Source organism: Natrix helvetica (assembly GCF_964273705.1).
Source record: "Natrix helvetica genome assembly, chromosome: 4".
NCBI lineage: Eukaryota > Metazoa > Chordata > Lepidosauria > Squamata > Natricidae > Natrix > Natrix helvetica.
Window position 1 is genome coordinate 100,652,304 of NC_138550.1, and position 21,479 is coordinate 100,673,782.

At 38.5% G+C, this 21,479-nt stretch overlaps 1 protein-coding gene across 2 annotated transcripts; it reads right to left on the bottom strand.

Moving 5' to 3' along the window:
• Nucleotides 1-282: 282 nt before the first annotated feature.
• RBM24 (RNA binding motif protein 24) lies at nt 283-19,990 on the bottom strand. Of its 2 annotated transcripts, XM_081950941.1 has the most exons (5): nt 19,179-19,990; nt 18,811-19,050; nt 17,755-17,878; nt 12,461-12,515; nt 283-2,781 (listed from the first exon to the last, which is right to left on the bottom strand). In XM_081950941.1, the coding sequence occupies exons 2-5, from the start codon at nt 18,976-18,978 to the stop codon at nt 2,442-2,444; spliced, it is 687 nt and encodes a 228-aa protein (XP_081807067.1). In that variant the 5' UTR covers nt 18,979-19,050; nt 19,179-19,990; the 3' UTR covers nt 283-2,441. The 2 variants fall into 2 exon arrangements, with proteins under 2 accessions (XP_081807067.1, XP_081807066.1); XM_081950940.1 differs by having other exon boundaries at nt 18,811-19,990.
• Nucleotides 19,991-21,479: the final 1,489 nt, after the last annotated feature.

Below are 21,479 nucleotides of genomic sequence, written 5' to 3' on the forward strand. Positions count from 1 at the left end.
AGAACAGTGGTTTTTTTTTTAATGGATTTATAGGCCTGATTCCAATTTTTAGAGGAATGGCATGCTGATGTTCCACAACTTAATTATGCACTGCATGTAATAGCACTTATTTAAAATTTAATTTGACAGCACTGCATAAATAAAGGCAAAGCAAGTAACATTTCATTCGTCTCAGTCAACCTTTTTAAAACCATGGACCAGCTGTTTACTCAATAGGGGAACTCTGAAATGCATTTCAAGATGTCTTGATGCATTAGGAAACTTATTTTGTGTACAACTGTAAAAAGTTTGGATTCAATGACATTTTTATTATTTTAATACAAGTGTATAGATTAGAAGATCTGAAACATTATAAAGCAATATACATCATAAATAACATGCACAGTAGTCATGTTATATATCTTATATAACACTGGCTAGTATTCAAAATAAATCCAGTGACATTGGAGAAATCCATAAAAATGCTATCCTGTCTTCCCTTTTATGAAATTGTTCAAGTATAAAAAGATTCCCATACAGTCTAAAATATTAAATTTCTTTTTAGGTCAAGAATAAAAATTACAAATTATTGCAGTTTCACAGGACAAATGAAAGCAGCATTTCCTAGCTAAGGAATAATAGTTTATCTATATAGAGATGAAACTGAAAAATGACCCCTTTTCATAGTAGAAAATACCAATAACCCACTCTAAAGGCATGATGAGTATTCCTTTATGGTGTTTGCACATATTGTGTTTAAGATTGGGGCTTCAGACTTATCATTAATATACCTGGTTGAGGAAAAAGTCCCAACAAGATCAGAGGGGCTTAAGATTCCACTCTGGATTACTGTTATGGTACTGGGGCTATTTATCTGAAACTCAGTCACCACATGAGCAACCAAAAGGGTCTACAGGATCTCACGGGTTGGACAAATACCATTGCTTTCCCCCATATTGTTCAGCCAATTCACATGGTTTCCCTATGCAGATGTTATTATGGATGTGTGTGACCAATGATATAAATATAGCTCTTATTATACAGCACAGTAATTTTTAAATTGAGTCTTACTCCTCAATTCGTATGTGTAGTATTTTAACATCTTTCAAAGTAAGTAAGCTTTACTGAAAACCAGTAAAGTTTTCATCCAAGAAAACAGATATTCAGTCAGTGAAACAGCGGGAAAATCATGAAACTAGCATTTTAAAGATCAAAACCTTTCCAAAAGTTTTAAAATACCCTTACAAAGGTATGTTTATTGAAGACAATAAACCTACGTCAGCATCTTTAATTGCTTAGATTATTATTTTATATTCTACTCCTAAACCTGCTAAATAACTTACACTATGAGATGAATACAATATTTTACAGTTTCACATCTAAAGTGGGTTTCTTTAGAATGCAGCATCGTACAACTTTCAAAATAAATATATCTTTAAATAGCAATACAATTAAGGCACAATATAGCTCACATAGAATTAACCTTTGAAAAATTGCAGTCTCAACAAGTAGCCGCATGGAAGAGGCCTATGTTTTGCAAATAAATATTTAAATAGGAATTAACTTGTATACAAATCATTTTAAAAAGCATTCCCTAGTACAGTTCTTAAATATTTAAATTCAGCAAATTTCTTCCTGCCTTTATTCACAAGCCATGAATAGATACAGTAAATAAAAGGAGAAAGCTGTTGTAGGAAAGAGCTGATCCTGTTTTAGAATCAGAATAGCTGACTCTAGCAGTCAAAATTTCCCTAAAAGTGAAACAGGATGGGGAGAGGGATTAGAATGTGACAACCTCATCAAATGAGAACAAGTGATGTGTTCTTTCCAGAACGGGCTGTGTCATTGATTGTCTGTACAGCTGTTACACCCTTTAATTCCACACCACTTGCTCCATAGTCCCATTCATAGAGAGGACAGATGAGAAAATAACTTTGATGCTGTCTACCCTTCCCCCACCTCCCAAGGGCCATCTTCCTTAGTTTGTTCGACGCCCAATATGAGATTGTCAAAAAATATTTTTCTACTCATTCACACAAAATAGGCCATACTGAAAAGTTGTAATGACAGCCAGCATTTTCAATATTTAAGTAATAATAATCTTCCACTTGATCGTTATGTATTGCTCACCTGAACTTTTTACCTGGATACTGTAAAATGCACCTTATTTTTTAAAAAAATCAGCTTGCTTTTTTTTTTTTGGTTACTTTAGCAATGCTTTCATGATAAGATGATGCTTAGAAATTCTTACAATACCTTATCCCACAATATTATTCATTCTATGGGAGGCATAATGCTTTAAAAGACAGTGGTATTTGTTCTTATACTATTCTATTGCATTGTAGCGTTTTGTTTTGTTTTTTAAAGCTGGATAACTTAAAAGTTAATTATTTCTACTGAAAGGCTTGAAGGTAAATTGATAGGAATAATAACAAAGGATGCTTTCTTGCCATGTCCATCTGCTATTGCATACGATCTGTTTGCAGTTGCTGTGGCTGGTATTGGCCGAAAGCAGCTGCTGCAGCTGCAGCTGTTCCAGGCGCTGCTGCAGTGATAGGTTGCTGGACTGCATAGCCATATCCCCCAGCAGTGACATACCCTGCAGCAGCTGGCGAAGCTGCATAGGGATACTGATCATAGGCTGCAGCTGCTGCAGCGGCCGCCGCCGCCGAATACTGAGCATATGCAGCTCCCGTGTAGTCAAGGTAGGGTGTGGTGGAAGTAGCAGCTGTAGGCTGGACGTGTGGAATAACCACTCCAGGTTGCACAAAAGCCTGCGGATATACATAATGAGCAGGGATCCTGTTGAAAAACAGAAGATAAAGTTAGACCACTGGGAAACCTCACTACCCGGTTCAGAACTAAAAACCAAACTCAAATTTAGTTGTTGTTATACGCATAGGGTTGCCACAATAACTAATTTCAGCGATCATCTGACAAGCTAAAAAGGAGACACACTGATGAAAATGTTTCTTTTTAAAATAGTGTCACAGTGTTAATGCCAACTTAACAATACTGATCAGAATCGCTATAAAGGCACACGACTAATTTTAAAATACTGATAATCTTAAAATGTACATTTGTTAAAAGAAAAATGAAAGAATCCTGGTTTGGGGCTGGAAGATGGGGTGCATAGCCACAGAGAAGTGACTAGTTTCCCCCCGAAGAATTGTAATATACTGAGAGTTTATATGACTCTTTCCTTAGTATATATATTTTGGTAACCTGCATGTTTAGTACCATGGTCCAATACTGATGGTTTCCACACAACTTCTTACTTGTTTCATTGCATTACCCACATTATTCAAATGTATTTGATGTAGGGTAATAACTGTTTTGTATTGTGGCAATCCTACTTGAATTGCTATGCACACATTAATTCCTCTGCAACTTCAGTCATCCTTATTAAAAAAATAACAAATAAATAAAAAAAAACACAGGCGACAAAAGGAGTTTAAATAGAAGTTCACAGGTGTGGTAAACACAGCAAGAATCACACTTGTCAAACGAACTATAGTGCAATTCACTCCGTCACAAAAGGCTATTGAGGGGAAGCTACACAGATGCCATTAAAATACATGACAGTGACCTCTGGGTAGATGTGGGTAGATGTGCATCACACTTCTGAAGAGGTTGTAAGGCCATGAAAGTCAAACCTGTTATGACATATCAGGCCACGGAATCCTGTGCCAGTTCCCTTATTTCTATATAAGGCATAGCTTTGGAAGGAAATAGGGAGAGCTGGGGTAGAATTATGTTCAGGTAGATCTAGTGTTTAATAAAAAAAAAAAAAAGGAGAAACATATTTTGAGGAACAACCTTGCTGTTATTACATACATACTTCAATATTCTCCTTACTATTAAACATTACCTTTTTTTGTACCGTTAGAAGCACAAGCAGGGCACTGTTGATATTTGTAAGAAAGCTCTCATATATATAGATAACAATACTTCTGCGGTGCTTTCAACACCCAAAAGCTTCATGTATTATCTCAGGTTTACTTACAAACGGCTTGGTAATGGAGACTGTGGTTATTATGCATTAGAAGGGTGAAGCTGAAAAATAATGGTTTGTCTAAAAATCTCTAAATAAATCTGCATGGCTTACAATAAGCTCTGCTTGTTGCTACAGCTAGACAAGTTGCTAATTCCCCATCTATATGTACATGGATTGATCCCTTGTATCTTATCTATCCAACCTATTAGTCTTGTATCTTATATATCCAATCTATTACTCCCTTTGGAATAATCAGAATCTTCTCCAAAGTTTTAACTTGAAGCTAAAACTTTTATCGGAAATCAAACTTTCTCTCCTGCATAATTCTGATAAAATGCAGGGAACACGCGCACACACATACACACACACAGCTTCAGATGCAGAATGAAAGCTTTCAACTTCTCATGCAATGTTGTAAGTTTCCTTTCTCTCTCTTGCACAGATTACGTCCGCTTGATCATCCTTTTAACCAAATTAATACAGGTGCGTTGAAATGAAAAATATTTTCAATGTTCATATGATGTTGCCAAGCAAAAATTGTTTTTAGTTATATAGTATTACTGCATTGGAAAGTAATTATTTGGACTTGAAATCCACACAGCTTTGTTTTGAAACTAATCACTGCCGCTTCAATGCCTACAATTCAATATTAAAGCTCTAACTAACAAAAATGTATCATTAGTTTCCTACTGTCCTGGGTGGGGAAACAGCAACACACATATAAGAAGAGGTTATTGTACAGAATAATGACAGTCACTTAAGATTTTTTAAAAAATACAGCAAAAATGATTAATCTCTTATATTAAGTGTTCTGTAAAGAAATCTGTGGTATTAAAGTCACATGCAGATCACTTTATTATAGTTAAGTCATAGTTCTGTTCTGACAGAAGCATCATCATGGATTTTAAAGTTGTTTCCTTGTTAGATATCATGATGAATATACGTATTCAAGCTCTTGTAATTTGTTTCTATTAAGTCAAGAAACTAACAGGTGGGAGAATTATGAAACCTTACCCCTTTAGAACTTTGTAGCCTACAATATGCATGCACTCTGTTCAGATGCCCACTGTTATGCCATATCTCACATGATTGACAGCACAAGCTGCAGTGGGTCTATTTTTGATCATCTGTCATGCGACAAGAGCTTCCAGCTGAGTAAAATGGCTTTATAAGGCCAAAGCAAACGTCCATCTGTTGGAAATGCCAGCATGCAGAGATTGTCATGATACTAAAATGCTAGCTCCTTTTATGTTCTTCAAGGTCAAAAGGTTAAAGAGAAGCTTCTCATTAGGTTGTTCAGGCATCTTTGTACAATAGATTGAAAGATGTTCTTCTGAACTTACTTTTGGGAGAAATACTGGATTCTGTACTTTTTTCCAGATTTTTCAAAGGTAGGTTTTTTTTGGTACATTAGAAATAGGCACTGAAACGCATAAGTTTTCCTTCAAGATTACTATAAATACACACTAACATGCAAGTAACCCTATTGAGTGTTTCCTTACTTCTATCAAGCAAAAATAAGATTTTTGATTTAGGTCGTATATATTGTGCTGGGTCCTCGTGGCATTACATTGCATTTGATTCCCAACAAATACCTGAGGAGGCCTTAATTTATCTTTAGCTGTACTGGAATTAAAACAGTATTTCCCCTCATACCCTAAAAAGCTTATCACAGATACAGCTGCAGGCACTTCACTAACCAAGGTGATCCAAGAGAGTAGGGTGAACTCACTATGTATCAGCAACTAAAGCTGGAATGGGCAGGCCATTCTCCCTTCAGTCTTTGCATTCTGTCTTCTAGGGCCATTTTTTTCCTAGGAAATAGGCTACCCCATTTTTTTTCCAAACCAGGGTCTCCCCAGATCAGATTCCTGAATAACAGCTGACCACACTAGTGGTAGAACAGCTGCATGGTGGCAAGAGAGAGCTGTCTTTCTGTTTCTTTTCCCACACCTGTTAGCTGTAGTTTAAATATGGGTTTCATGTTCTTTGGAGAAGTTCTCAAACCATGTCTAGGAGTCTGGCAGCCCATTATGGGTTTAAGAAGTATTCTGGAATGGCACTATTCTGTAAGAATGCTAAACTACTATGTTCAAAAGGAGTCTAGCAGGCAATTTTCAGGCTCGTTTTGAATTCACTTGTAGAGCAGAAAGGCAAAAACAGAGTTTTGATGGATTGCTAAAGATATCTATCCAACCATTGTCAAAACTTGCTGCCTCCCCAGGTTCTTTCCTATCCCAATGTACAGTAAAGAGAATAACTTATGGCCACTTTCATACCTATGGGTGACTTGGCAGGGGGTTGGACTAGAAGACCTCCAAGGTCCCTTCCAACTCTACTATTGTATTGTATTGTATTGTATTGTATTGTATTGTATTGTATTGAATGTGTAGTAGGAGGTGGGGGAAACAAAGCTGGAGGGACTTCCAACTCTTAACATAATCTCTGAACCATCAACATGGATAGAATCATTTTCCAGTTTTGTGTCTATGTCAGGATAAGCTCAGGTGGGGACATCATATTTTATGCCAGTATAATTTTTTTTGCTGGCTCAAGGACCGATAAGTCAGCCATTTAAAAAAAACCTTAATGGGTATCACTTTTGAGAAAACATGCATATTACAATATATCACTGTAAAATCTGGATTTTTTCCTTTCAAAAGAACTCACTTTTATGTGTGTGTTGAACTTCTATATCTTATGCATTTTTATTCAGAATTCAACACCTACTGAATTCAATGATTAATTATATTGATCTAAATATTTTTTGCATGTATGAATACTATCACAAAGTTAATACTTTGGGCTAACTTACAACAGGCTAATACAAGTAATCTTCAACTTGCAACCTTTTGTTTAGTGATCAAAGTTACACTGGCACTGAAAAAAGTTACTTATGACTGTTTTTCACACCTATGACTGTTGCAGCATCCTGCCAGTCACATGTTCAAAATCCGGATGTTTAGAAATTGGTCCATATTTATGACAGTTGCCGTGTCCCGGGATCATGTGATCACCTGTTGTGACCTTCTGACAAGCAAAGTTAATAGGATGCCAGATTCACTTTACAACAGTGTTATTAATACAAGAACTGCAGTGATTCATTTAACAACTGTGGCAAGAAAAGTCATAACATGGGGCAAAACTTACTATTATGTTTAGCAATAAAAATTTGGGATTCAGTTGTGGTTGTAAGTTGAGAACTACCTTTAAAGCATTTAGCATTTCCACAATAACTGCAGTGGAATCAGAATATTTTAAGTGGTAACAGATTTCCAGTAGAGTATAGACAGTCATGTATAAAAGCAACAACATCAGAGTAAGCTAAGATTTATTATGATAAGAATGACCTAGCCTCTTTTCAGAATTTTGGATTTTGCCTTTTGAATTTGACAGGGCATAAGCAAAATTTTTGGAAACATTTACTTCTAGTATTCTTTTAATTAATTGCTACTCATTTCACGATATAAACCTAACTAAAAATATGTTTGTACTTTATTTTTACTTTTGAATGTATTATTTGCAGAAGAATTGGATGAAGGTTCCAACCTGTTTTCAAATGAGTCAAATTTAACTAATCCAATTAAGGATCAACTCACAAAATTTCATTGACTTGGAGCCTGCTTGAATGTCCAATTCTGTAAATTGCACTGGGAGATTATGAAGTCCACAGCGTTTCAAAGTTAGAGATGATTACCTCTAATTTTATTATTTTATTTTGGTGATAATTAACAAGATATTTCTATTTGCTGTGTGCTACCGAGAATCTTTCAATGTGGGCAACATATAAATAATGTAAAATAAATAATAAATTCTACTAGCGCACATAATCTGACTCATCCAGTGAATAAATCTGAGTCATTCTATCTGTGTTTTCCTCCAAATAAACCTGTCTTGATTCTAGCAATGTGTGAGACACAAAAAGCAGAGCAGGAATCTCCCTGGCACTCTTATAGACAATACTCACGATATGAGGCCATCGTACCAGTCAACACCCCTCCCCTGCTTTGCCCATATATGAAAAGAAACCTGTGTCAATATTTGAAGCTCAACAAAGCAGAAAGCCTTATCAAATCTGTTGAACTCAATCACCTATTCACAATCATGCCACTGTCCTGCTTTAGATTTAACAACCACTGAAAAACTAGCAAGGCTCAGGAGTAGCCCCAAATTGTTGCTTCAGTTTTATCTCTGTTGCTCTGCTTTGTTTTCTATCCCTTCAGGGCTGGCAGGAAGTTATTTTGGGAAACAAAGAACATGGGGGAAGAATTACACTTCTCCCATCCTGCTTTCAGCAGTTCTGATTCCATTCAGGGTACAGGATGTCTGCATTCAGGTTTTTTGTTTTTACAAAAATGTTTTAAAAAATCTAGAGTTGAGCAACCTCTGGAAAGGTAACCAGGAGAATTACTGGCGATGGAAGAAAAAAATGCAAACTGTTTATATATCATCATTGGCTATATAATCTGAGGTGACCACAGTGGATAATTTTCTTACTGCTTGTAAACATCGTTTAGTGGTTATTGAGTTAATGCAGCCAACTTCTCACCGGCTCAAGGTTGACTCAGCCTTCCATCCTTCCGAAGTGGGTAAAATGAGGACCCAAATTGTTGGGGGCAATATGCTGACTCTGTAAACCACTTAGAGAGGACTGTAAAAGCACTATGAAGTGGTATATAAGTCTAAGTGCTATTGCTACTTCCATGAAGTTAATGTTAACACAGATTCATATAGTTTAAAGTATTATTTTTATCACAAGGTACCATGTATTTCTGTAACATCCAAATGTAGGCATTAAATGAAGAAATCAGAAAGGGAAAAGAAAGCCACTGGATTAAAAAAAATCATCTTGAATTTTAAAAATATTTCAGTTCCTAGTAAAGTTATTTTAAAAAATCAACTTAAGACTCAGGTAAAGGATATATTATTTTCCAAAATAAAGTAACCCTAAATTACAGTAGCTAAACTTTATTACCATTTTTGATTATTAACCTCTCTAGGCACACCCAGAAGGGATGAGGGAGGCTGTTTGAACAGCTCATACTATATTCAAGTAAATCCAACAGGCCATCATGTGGAGCAATTACAATTTTGCACATATATTCCAAGAAATAATAAATTCTGAGCAAATAAAGTTCTGTATATTTAAAAGTTCCTAGACTAAAATAGGATTATTTTTAGTGATGAAACAGCAAAATAAAACTGAATAAATAAAGATTTTATGAATATATGGCTAGCAACAACCGTTATGACAAGAACAATGGACTGGAGAACATAGATGCAAAATAGGGCTACTATATCCATCTACAGTCATCTTGGTGACTATTAGGTGATAACAAAGAGTTTGGGGTTTTTATATTTCTTTGCTGTCATCTGGATATTTGCAACCCACATCCTTCATCTTATCAGAAAAAGGTATTGTACCAAGATCCATCATTATCTCTGCATACTATAATACCAGATAGACAGCAGATGTTTTGAAATTTATCTTAAAAACAGTCTCTGAACTACTCATTATATCATAAAATCTTTATTGAGGTTTACCCTATCCTACAAATGTTTATAATATTGTTTTTCTTTATTATTATACTGCAATGCTTGCAATCTGACAGTTATTTTGGAGCACAGCAACATTAGTTGGTATGCAAAAAAAGTTCTGAGGCCACATATCGCCATGCCATTCAGTTCAATGGTTCTGGAAATATGAAATCATATATTCTATAGCTGGAACTATTTCATTCTCTTTACTCGATGAACACACAATATTCAAGAATGCTGACTATGACACCTCTATTTATGCCACTAAATCAATGTAAGCATCTGTAACATTTGCATAATGTAGATGAACTGTAGAATAGTGTACAAATGGACAAAACAGAAGATCTTGCCTTATCTTACATAAGTTGATGGACTGCAACGTAGCTAAAATATCAATTTGAGATATTTGAAGTATTTATTTACTTATTTATTTACTAAGGAGCAATTTCTATTAAATTTAGAGGACTTAACTTTTGATACGGAAGAATGCAACTGTGTTACTTAAAGTAGTTTCTTTGACTAAGTAGTTTTCGGCTTTTCATCTCCCTGGCTGTATGCCAAACTATACTTGTTGAATTTCCCTCTTTTACAAAACACCAGTCTTTTGCATACGGTTATCCTTCTCTATAGACTGGCTAAGCGCCAAACCATATTTCAGGGAAGAGAAATTAATCTTTCCTCCCATACTATGATTCCAGCATGAATGGTCCCCCTGAAGCTGCAATTTCACAAAATAGCAAGTGTCAGGAGAACCAATGTGGGAGAAAAAAAAATAATCCTCTTTTTTGTACACTTCATTCCTGGTTAGGGGAGAGGGGCTTCTCTAGTTGTAAAGAGAAGATAAAGAGTCTTGTGACACCTGTCAGGATGATAGAAAATAATTTTCCTCTCACTCTAGGTAAAATTAGTTGCTTTGGTGAATTGTACTGTATAAATATTTGATTTAGAACAGTAATACCTCTTAAGGAAGTAGGTAGGTGTTTATTTTGGTGAATAGCTAAAACATGTTTTGTATGTAAAAGAAACGAAAAAGCCAATTTAAGACATGGTTACACTATGAAGTTTTTAAAATATCACAATTTTGGGGTGAAAACCCTTGTGTTTTTTTTGTATGGTTGCTTATTGGTATTCAAGAAGAAAAATGGGCTTAAGATTTAGAATAAGAGTTTGTATGATTATAAATCTATTTAGCTTTGTATCTTGAAGGCTTTATCTTGCTTATCCACTCCCTTGTTCCTCCTATATAGGCAGTTAGCTTTTCTGTTAATGGTAGACAGATTTAATATTTCTACATCTTTACTTCCCCTAAGTTGACAAATAGTTGGGGAAATTAAAGCATTTTATAAAATATCAAGAACATTACATATAATTGCAGGCAATGAACTGGATCCAGTGTTGCATCAAGTGAAACTCAAAAAAGTATGATCTATGGATGAAAGGCCAGCAAATTTTACCTTTCCCAACAGTCTCTAGTGTTCCAATCCCCAAACCTGCAAATATGTTAATTTATCTGGGGACACCAAATTGGTGAAAATCACTATCTGAAAAGGCACAACATTTTGCACTTCTCTCTCTCCTTTCTCCATTATAGCCCAGGCACCTATCATGAGAATTCCTCTGTAGGGCATCAACTTACAGGATGGATTTACACATCACACCAAATCATGTTGTTCATTATAAATGAACTCAGCAATTATAGTTTGTAAACCACGTTTTATGATTGACTAAAAAGTGGTTGGCTAGTTTATAGCTCAGGGCCTTGTGCAAACACAGTAACATGTAAATCTGGATATTGTCTTTTTCAGTCTTCAGCTGGCTAAATACAATTATTGCTGCTAGTATTTCATGGTAGCAAGTTATAGTATTTCAAAACTATTCTCCAGTTTCACCATGAGTTTTACTTAGCAAGGATTAGCAAGGAGAAAAGAGCGCAAAGAGAGTTCAAGCAGATTCCTTTTCTAGTTTCATGTTGAATTTAAAAAAAAAACATAAGTTCTATTAAAAGTAGCATATATTTAAAGTGTACTGTAAGTTAAAGCTGATGAAAACAAAATCATTAATGGGAAAGTGCAAGTGGACGCGTATTGTTAATAACACAAAGCTCCACATCCTTCCCAAAGTACAAAAAAAATGACATGCAAGCAATGTTGAGCTTTCTTTTTCAAAAAAAAAAAAAAGAAAATAAAACGGTATCACACAAATTTAGCAATCACTACAAAATATGGTTAAAAAGAAGATAAATAAGTCGCAGGCTATAGCTTGAAAGCAAGAGGGGGAAAAGAGGATTTTTTTGCTCCCCTTCGCAAAGTCAACACTCCTCAACAAAAACCAAAATGGAAAAGCCACCAAAAACTTTCACTACAGCTCTTTCAATTAAACAAAAGCACACAGTTTAGCTATCAACACCACTTCATTACTGTAATCAATAAATAAATAAATAAAAAACCACACTGATATCTATGGACTATAGAAAGAAAACATACATGCATCGTTAATCACCATTTTAGCTTGTTTGTGTGTTTTGAGTCTACTGGTTACAGAGTTTAATTCCAAACAGAACTATTCCACCTCATATCCTTCTCATCAGTTATCTTAACTGTAAACGATCCCTGTCAGATTAGAAAGAGATAAATAACATTGAGTTTAGCTTAAGAAAGAAAAATATATTGTTGGGGGTGCACTGGAGTGTTGAGTACAGGAAGACCTGGTTTCCCCACATTATCTTATCAGCACAGGACTGTTTCAGTGCAAGGTGCTGGGCACCATCCCCCCAGCTTTAAAGCTTGTTGGAAAACCATTAAGGAAGCGAGGGCATTTTTAAATCTGCATATTTGAAAAAAAAAGTAATAATTTTATTGCCAGCAGTCACATTACAGGACATTAACAAGTATACACTATCCGTTTCCCACTGCAAAAAAAAACACAACAGGTTTAGAGACGACTTACCCAAAGGGTCTCTGGATTAAGGCTGGATGGAGCTGTTGAACCCCAAAGGCAAAACCTAACAACAAAACAAAGCACATTCTGTATACTGATACGCCTTCTGTTGCATTGTTACTTTGTGTTGGCAATCTCTTACCTCTCTATGGAGAATTAAAGTCTATGAAATTAAATGGGACTTCTATATCAATAACCAAAGGGTTGCCGATTTATACTCTAAAAAATACTATCCTGGGATCATTCTTAAAGAAAAGCAGGTAAAATGTCACTTACCTTTCATGAAAATGTTTTATACATGAATGCATTTTGTTTCATTTAATAAATAAAAAATCCTGGTTTTCAAGGCACAGAGGCCAGATAATAATTGTTATTTAGCTGCTTCCAATATTAAAAATACATCATTGAACATGACCCCAAAATTATTAATATGGCTGGTATATACCACAGAGTGTGAAATAGTAACAAGACTTTGCATAAAGAATCCTTAGTGTTCTCTGAACGTGGTTGTTTTCTTGCAGATGTTTCTTGTAACTCTTGAGTTACAAATATTCTCCTTTATTGAGTCTTTGCATAGTTTGAAAATAACTTGTAAGAACTACTTTCCAGCTTGTGCAAGTAGATCCTCACTTTTATTTGCTGCTTAGAGTCACCTTGAACCACAAGGTGGGCAGCAAATAAATGTAGTAATAATTCACTGAAACACAAACCTTTTTTCATGTGTGAAATAAAGCCTGTAATTTTAACTAGTCAGCTCATTGAAGTTAATACACTCTTACAACAACAGCAACCATTTTTTTTTGGAAGCCCACATACATAAAAAATAGGAGTCCCTGCGGATTTTACTCCTACTCATTACTGACTATAGGTGTGTGTGTGTGTGCTCATTTCAAGGTCATTGAGCCAATGGTGTCTGAAGACATTTCCATAGTCATGTGGAGAGCATGACATCATGGAATGCTGTTACCTTCTCACTGAAGGGGTACCTATTTATCTACTCACATTTGCATGTATTTGAAGTGCTAAGTTGGCAGAAGCTAGGGTAAGGATGGGAGCTCACTCTATCCTGTGGTGCTGGGCTCTCGAACCTAGGCTGCCAAACTTGTTCTAAGCGACAAGCTCAGCTTGAGTCAACCGCACCGACACCCCCACCCACACATATTTTAAAAACGGGGAAAATCAGGCTGCTTTACCAAATAACAGAAAGGTACTGCGCTGCTTCTGAATCATTTTTGAAGCGTTCACAGCCTTAATAGTAATCTTTCCTTTCAGCAATATTAATAATAATATACCTCAAGATAAAGAGTTGTTATTTCTCATAGATCAATACATTTTGGGGCAGACATAATGTTCACAGTCTCCTAAACTTGGTCTTTGTATTTGATTTTTTTGTACAAATGTTTTTGTATAAGTTTCTGCTGCCCTTTTTAGGAATTGCTTTAAATATGGTAAAGGGAATAAGTTGACAATTTTGTCAGGTGGCTGGCAGCCCTGGGAACTCTTGCACATTGGCCTACTTTCCCCAAAACTTTTCTTTCAAAACGTTTCTACTGAAATTTCATGGCTTGCAGCAGCCATGTGTGAAATATCACAAGATCATCTGCTGGAATGGAGAGTTTTTTGGGTGCATTGATGCTGTTTTGGGCTGTTGTGCATGACTCTTGTGTAATTGGGAGTTGCACTTGTATGATCTATGTTGTCTTTTTATAACTAAAGGAGGTTTTGCAAAATAACTGATTGAACCTGAATTATATTATTTATCTGGTTATTCGTTGACTGTGAAGAGGCAATGCCACATCATAGTTAAAACCAATGACGGAAGGACAAGATAAAAAAGGGATATTCGTGTTCCCAATATCTTAGTTGAGGCTGGAAGATTGGGAACCTTTATCTGTACCAAACTGGTTTGATCCTAGTTTGTTTTAATAAACTGTTAACTAAACCAGAAGTAAAAAACTTTTTTTTCAAGCTAATGCTGTATTTGAATGCTCCAGGCCTGTGTTAATAGGATAAAAAGCAAATTTAAATTAATGTCATTTGCATTTATTTAACTATAATATACTACAGTTTATTATTCCCTCAATTTAGGTAATTTTGTTTCATAAAAATTACTTGGTAATTCACCATGCCAAATCATAGTTTGCAGAAACCATGGCTTGCAAATGTGTATCAAATGAATGGGTTCTAATTCTGATTTAGCAATTCATGGAATCAATTACTCCAAATTGGTAACTGTGGTATAGAATGAGCAACATACCAGTACAGCAAAAAAAATGAACAAGGGGTTGAATTAAAGTCTGAATTGAATCAATACTAAAAGCTGATACACATACAATACTATATATTCCCATAATAGTTGAAGGCATTTCCTAGTTTAGAACTTAAATATAAAGATAAAATAATGGACTATTTTTAGCTTTCATTTAGTTTTAGTATTCATAATAAAAGTCTTTAACTTTGCATTTTTGTTTTATTTATTCATTAAATTTGCATGAAGCCCATTTCACTGTCAAGCAACTTTGGATTACTTATAGCAAAAAAAAAAGCAAAAATAGAAAATATTAAAACATTATATGTATTAAAATTAGCAGAAATAAGGTAAGTTAGAAAGCAGAAGGCAACAGGGTGGCCATCTTGAGAACGCATTCATCCTACGTGATTTCTAGACCAGCGATGGTGAACCTTTTTTGGCTCGCGTGCCATAAGTGGGGGGAATGCAGGGGGGTCGTGTACAGGCGTGCTGCACTCATAGTGCTGCACTACAGGTGCGATGCCCCCATTTTTGCATGCTTTTTTCGCCCTCTTCAGGCTCCAGAGGCTTTATAGGAGCCTGGGGAGGGTGAAAACAGCCTCCCCCACCTCCCCCCCCCCGGAAGTCCTCCGGAGACTTCAGGGACCTTCAGGAGGCTTCCCTGAAGCCTCCGGAGCAGTCAAAATGACCCTCCGAACAAACCGGAAGAGGGCCTCCGGGGAGGGAGGCTCTTTTCGCCCTCCCCAGGCTCCTATAAAGCCTCTGGAGCCTGGGGAGGGCGAAAAATGGCTTTAAAAAAGGTGAACTCAGCTGGCCAGCACGCGTGCCATAGGTTCACCATCACTGTTCTAGACAATTCCGTAATATTTTTATAGTGAATAACTACAACCGAAATGATTAATTGATGCAAAAGAATTAAACATGTAATTTTCTACATAAGCGGGGAAGACTTTGTGCTTTCAGTAGGAGAGGTCCTCAATAACAGGCTTAATGGGTTAAAGCAGGGGTCAGCAACCTGTGGCTCTTTTTGTTTGTTTGTTTGTTTGTTTGATTGGATTTATATGCCGCCCTTCTCCCAAAGGACTCAGGGCGGCGTACAGCATTAAAAAACACATATTACAAAACTTAAAAGAAAATTAGAAACAATCCAAGAAACAAACCAAAGTAATATAACACTAACATTTTAAAAATTAGATAAAATTAACAGGCCAGGCCGGCTTGCTGGAAAAGCCAACTTTTTAGGGCGCATCGGAAGGTCCGGAGGTCGGGGATTATGCGAAGCTCCGGGGTCAGTTCATTCCAGAGGGAAGGTGCTCCCACAGAGAAGGCTCTCCCCCTGGGAGTTGCTAGCCGACACTGTCTGGCCGACGGCACCCTGAGGAGGCCAACTCTGTGGGATCGCACTGGGCGGCTCCCTGTGGCCGGTCAATTCCACAATTGATAGGGCTTTCAGTTAGAACACGTAGAGGAAAAAGGACGCCAAGGCTAGGAGGAGACTCTATGGTGGGTGTAAATAAGTGTTTAAGGTTGACGACCCCTGGTTTCAAGAGAACACACATGTGACTTTTTATTAAAAAGTCTATACCCACTGAATTTTAGTGATAATTTGTTCATTTTCCTGACAGATCCCTAAACTCCACTATTTAATATCAAATTGTTTATCTTAGTTTAAACGTATACACTTGGGGTAGAGGTTGACCATGGTTATTCCTAGTTACCTCAATGATGAACAGAAAACATGTTGATCTTGTTTGGAGGCTGATTTTAGTAATGAAAAAAAACCCTTCCATAAATAAGTTGAAGCTAGCCTGGCTGAAAAAAAAAGAGCATAGTATTTCAGGAATACAACGTTGATAAAAAAAGAAATATCAAATAATAAGCAACTAAAATAACTCAGGAAGTTAGCCTTTGGCAACACAGAAATGACACACACCAACTATGTCTGTTGCCTCACAAAGTAATATAAACTTACGAATTAAAAGTTATTGCAATTAGGCAAATTATTGATTTTACAAAATTTAGTTGGTTTCTGAAGTGCCTACAAGACATTACACAGTTATATATGGTGCCAGAACATGTTGCTGACTATTATTGTAAATACAAAATAAAAATCTGGAAGCTATTCCAGGTTTCATTTTGAAGCATTTTGCTTTTGATGATTCTTAGAAATCAAAAGTTGACTGTTGATGCTGCCAAATATTGTACTGGGAATATTAAATCTATTAAAAGAAAATTTATATTCTGACATAGAACAAAATGATTCTCCATTTAATTAGAATCTCTGATCAATTAAATAATTAGTCCCATTAATAAATTAGACTCTTCAATTAAAGGAGGACATCACATGTAGCTGACTCACCAAAAAAGAAGAAAGTTGAATATATGAAAGAACTGCTATATACATTAATCTCTCCCTGTAATATATAGAGAGAGACCATAATCTTTTGTGCATTATTTAAGGGCATAATCTACAGAAACCACTAGGTTTTGCATGAGGCCGTGATGTTATTTTCTATATTCTCAAGTTGGTGCTTCCTAAATTTCCACTTTCTGCTTCCTGGACTTTTATCAATCAAGTATTTAGAAAAGGACTGTGCAAGAACTTCTTTAGACAACTAGAAGAACTACACTTTTAGTGCACACAGGGAGGGTTTCCATAGCAAGGCAAAGAGACAGTCAATTTTTTTTAATGAAAGTTTTCTGGCTGTTTTGTTGTCCATATTTTCTACATAGAGCTGGTACATATACCTGGGAAGAAGTAACTTATCCCCCTTTCATCTTCTGCTCCAAATGTCTTATGCCAGCTCTAGGAAGCTCTGCCCCACATTCTGCAAATCACATGACATTATGACTCTTGGACATAATTCTTACATTTGAACCAGTAATACCTATTGCGTTGACACAAAGTATCCTCAACATGAATTGGCCATAATTAAAATCACAGAATTGGGTGATGATAAAATGCTTCAGAACTATGTTCTTTGAGAACTCTTGGCTGTTCATTTGCAAACCACTCATTCTAAAATTAGAAGATAATAATCACAGTTATTACCTGGCTGCATAATTCTTGGTTTTGCTCCCAGATAGGCAAGATTCACATTCGCTTTTCTGCCATCAATGATTGGATTAGGATCTTTGCAGGCCCTTTCAGCAGCAGCTCGATCGGCCATTGTTACCTTGATAATAAACAGCAAAGGTATCAAAACTGACCCTCAAAACAACCTTCCAGATACTGTAAAACAATAGTCTTTCTGGTGGACTCTTTCAGATTAGAATGATCAGGGAGTTCCCTTTTTGTTTTGTTCTGGTTTTGTTTCGGTATTTTGCTTTACAGTTGGTTGCACTCTTTTATATATTGGTTGTTCAGTTGTAAGCTGCCCACAGGTGTTTGGGTGGCCTATTAAATAAACAAACAAATAAACTCCCCGCATCCAAATGAAAATACAACTAGGCAGTATCTTTCAGTGTTGGAATTTTGGAGACTGTGTGTGTGTGTGTGTGTGTGTGTAATTAATACAATAAACACTTTTTAAAAATCCAGTTCTATTCGAAGCATTCTGTTTCCCGAAACAGAGGCACAGAAAGTTTGCAGGACTTCAAGCCAGTGACACAGTAGCATGTGCCAGTGTAGATAAAAATATGAACATGTCCTATCAGTCTGCAGCCAGCTGGCTTCATCCAATGCCAAAACTTTATTAGCAAGTTTTCCTATACAGGCATGAAGCAAATATCCATAGCACGCAGCACCCACAGCATAGTCTTCAAAGAAGAAAGTATGCCCCCCCCTCAAATATCCCCACAACATTGTAGTCGGTCTGTATTAATTGTGGGATCCCCCCCCCCCAATTCATAGGTTGTTTTTCCAGTGCCTTGTTTACACGTTGCTTAAGTTTGGAGGAGATTTACCGTTTGTCTCTGCCTTCTATACCTTCCAACCGAATAATCACAATCTTTTCAAGCCCCCCTTTTTTGGGGGGGGGGGGAAGAGAGAGACCGAGGCTGCGGGATTACTGTCCCCCCCTCCCCGGCTCTGCCTTCCCTCCCGCCCTTGTTCAGCGACCACCCCCACCCCATCCACCCCCACCCCCGGCGGTCCCTTCTAACTTACAAATCCGTATCCCCTGGATTTGCCCGTCTGCCGGTCGGTGATGACCACGGCTTCTTCGATCTCGCCGAAGACCTCGAAATACTTCCGGAGGCTGGAGTCCGTGGTGTGGTAGGGCAGACCCCCGACGAAGATCTTGGTGTACGTGGTGTCCTTCTGCGTCGTGTGCATCTTTTCCCCCCGAGAGAGAGAGAGACAGGGAAGGAGAGAGAGAAGAGAGAGAGAGAGAGAATCTCTCCCGGGCTACAAGACCAGCAACAAAAGGAAGGAAAAGAAAGTCAGGGAAGGGAGGGAGGGAGGGGAGGGGAAAGCCTCTTTCCTCCGGCTGCTAAAGGCGCCAACTGCCCGCTTCCAAGCAACTTCTCTCTCACCGTCCAGAGTCCGCTTTCCCTGGCCACGCAACAGCAGCAAGTCCCTTCGCCGAACAGGAAACCTTCCTTTCTCCTGCGCCGAGCGGTTCTGAGCCGGGCTCCGAGGGCAAACAGGAAGCCTCGTCGGATGATGCTCTTGAGGTAGACGGTGCGGGGGGCGAGGAAAGTGCAGGGAAGTCTTCCGCCGGCGAAGGTTTCTCGCCAAATGTCACACGCGCGCGAGCTCCCCGTTCCGCTGCCGCCCCTCTCCACCACGCCACCCCCGCCCCGCTTCCCCGCCCCGCTCGGAGGGGCGGGTAGCCAAGGCGGAGTCCCCTCCGGTTATTGGTCCCTTCCTGGGAGAGAAGCCGGCAGGGTTATAAAACCCCGGTTGCGGGGACTTGGCGCGTGGCGTCGGGGAAATAGAGAGCGAGAGTGGCGAGGAAGCGGCCGGACGGCCTCGCCACCTGCGCGCTGAGCGGCGCCCTGTGGGAAAAGCGAGAACCTCTCGGTCGTTCCCGTTGCATGGCTGACGGCGCTGCCAAACAGGAGCTCTGCCTCGCCTTCTCTCCGCCTTCCCTGTAAAAGCTCACACGACGTAGCCGCCTTTGGGAGTCCGTGGCGGAGTCCTCAGCCCTCCCCCCCCCGCTTCGCTTAAGAGCGAGCGCCAAAAGGCGCATGACGGGGCGCAGAAATTCGACCTCGGGCAGCCCTGAGGAGAAGGAGGAGGCGGGGAATCCGCCGTCTGTGCCGTGCCTAGGGCCACCCTTCCCCTATCTGGTGCCCACCAGGCGCGCTGGGCTCCCAATTTCCCCATTGGTTGGCTGCCTGGGACGGCTTTGGCCGGGAACTCTCTTCCAACGGGGTCCCGAAGGCCTGCGAATTCCTCAGCCTCGGCCGACAGAGAGAGGCGAGCTGCCGTTCTCTGGACGCTCCTTGGAGTGTGAGTGGGCAGAGGTGGCAGTTTGGGTAAAGAGCCTTAGTTCTCCTACTATCCTGCCCTCTCTCTCTTTCTCTCCCAGGGAAGGAGAGCGGGGAAGGCTGTGCAGTCAATGCAAGGACGCAATGGCTAAGGAGGAGCACGCAGAATTGGTAGCAGCTTTCCCCTCGCACGTCCTAATCTAAGGAGACGCTTCTTGCCTTTTCCTATCACGCCTGTCAAAGAGGAAAGGGAAATGGGCACATCCACCAAGTGAAAAAGTGAGGCAACCTGCCATGGCAATTCCCAATGGGAAACATCAGTTTCAGCCCTTGTCCAGCCCATTAGATAAGCTAAAGACAGAGAAGGAAGAAGCAGCCCGTTTCTCTTAATGTCTATGGAGATTCTCAGCCATCCAGGTCATGCTTGTTCCAAAAGTGCTGCTTCAAGAGGCAACTGGACTCTCTGGCTTTTCTTTGAAGGCATCTCGCTTTTCATCCAAGAAGGCTGCAGAGGCTTCTTGGATGAGAAGCAAGATGCTTTGCCTCTTGGAGAAGCACCTTTGGGACTCATTTCTCTTACCTGCCCAAACTCATCCTGTGGTCTGGGCAGTGCAGAGAACTCAGCATAGCTCCCAAACTGTAGGTCAGCTTTCTGGAAAACACTGCAGATCATGCTGTGCTCCAGGCATGATATGATCCAGACCCAACCAGCCTTTTGAAAAGTTGATTGCTTTCCAAGTGCAATCCATGTAAGATACATTTCAGTAGTGAAGCACAATGTGTAAAGTAAGCAGTTTTCCAAGAAGAGATACACAAGAAGGGCAAACAACCACAGGACTCTTTAAACTAGATGGGTGGACTTTTTTCAGAACAAGTTCTTGATATAAGTGGAATGTCAGGGATCTAAATTAAAAAGTGGACAAGGACAAAATATTTATTAAAAGTTTAATTAAAAATTACATAAGCACAATTAATATGAATTATCCCCATATATTTTCCTTTGTCACAAAGAAAAGTCACAATCCACAGCAATTTTATAACCTATTACATAGGCCACACCCAAAGTTTTGCAATTTGCATGCAAGCTTCAACCAGCAGATTGTCTAAAAGCATCTCTGTATCAAGGAATTGTCTGCCTCTCTGATGCTGAACCTGATGGTTGAGGGGAAGTGCTGCTCTATTCAGTGTAAGCAGAATTAACATCCCAGGTCAGATATTTCTTTATCCACAGTGCCTACATTTCATTGTTTTTCATTCATCACCATTTTCACTTAATACCTAGCCAGTGTTTAAAATGAGAGCTAGTTGCAAAATAATTATTTCTCTTGGAATGTCATCCAGGAAGGAGAAGACTCACATGTGCAATTCGGTCTCCAACCTGACATCATTCATGGTTGAGTT

Bases quoted from the DNA above. Each gene is read 5' to 3' on its own strand.
- RBM24 (XM_081950941.1), bottom strand. From the start codon at position 18,978: ATGCACACGACGCAGAAGGACACCACGTACACCAAGATCTTCGTCGGG. The intron at 12,516-17,754 runs GTAATAACTGTG...TTTTGTTGTTAG, and splicing joins ACCAAGAATTATGCAGCCAG to GTTTTGCCTTTGGGGTTCAA. The intron at 2,782-12,460 runs GTAAGTCGTCTC...GTTTTTCAACAG, and splicing joins TTAATCCAGAGACCCTTTGG to GATCCCTGCTCATTATGTAT.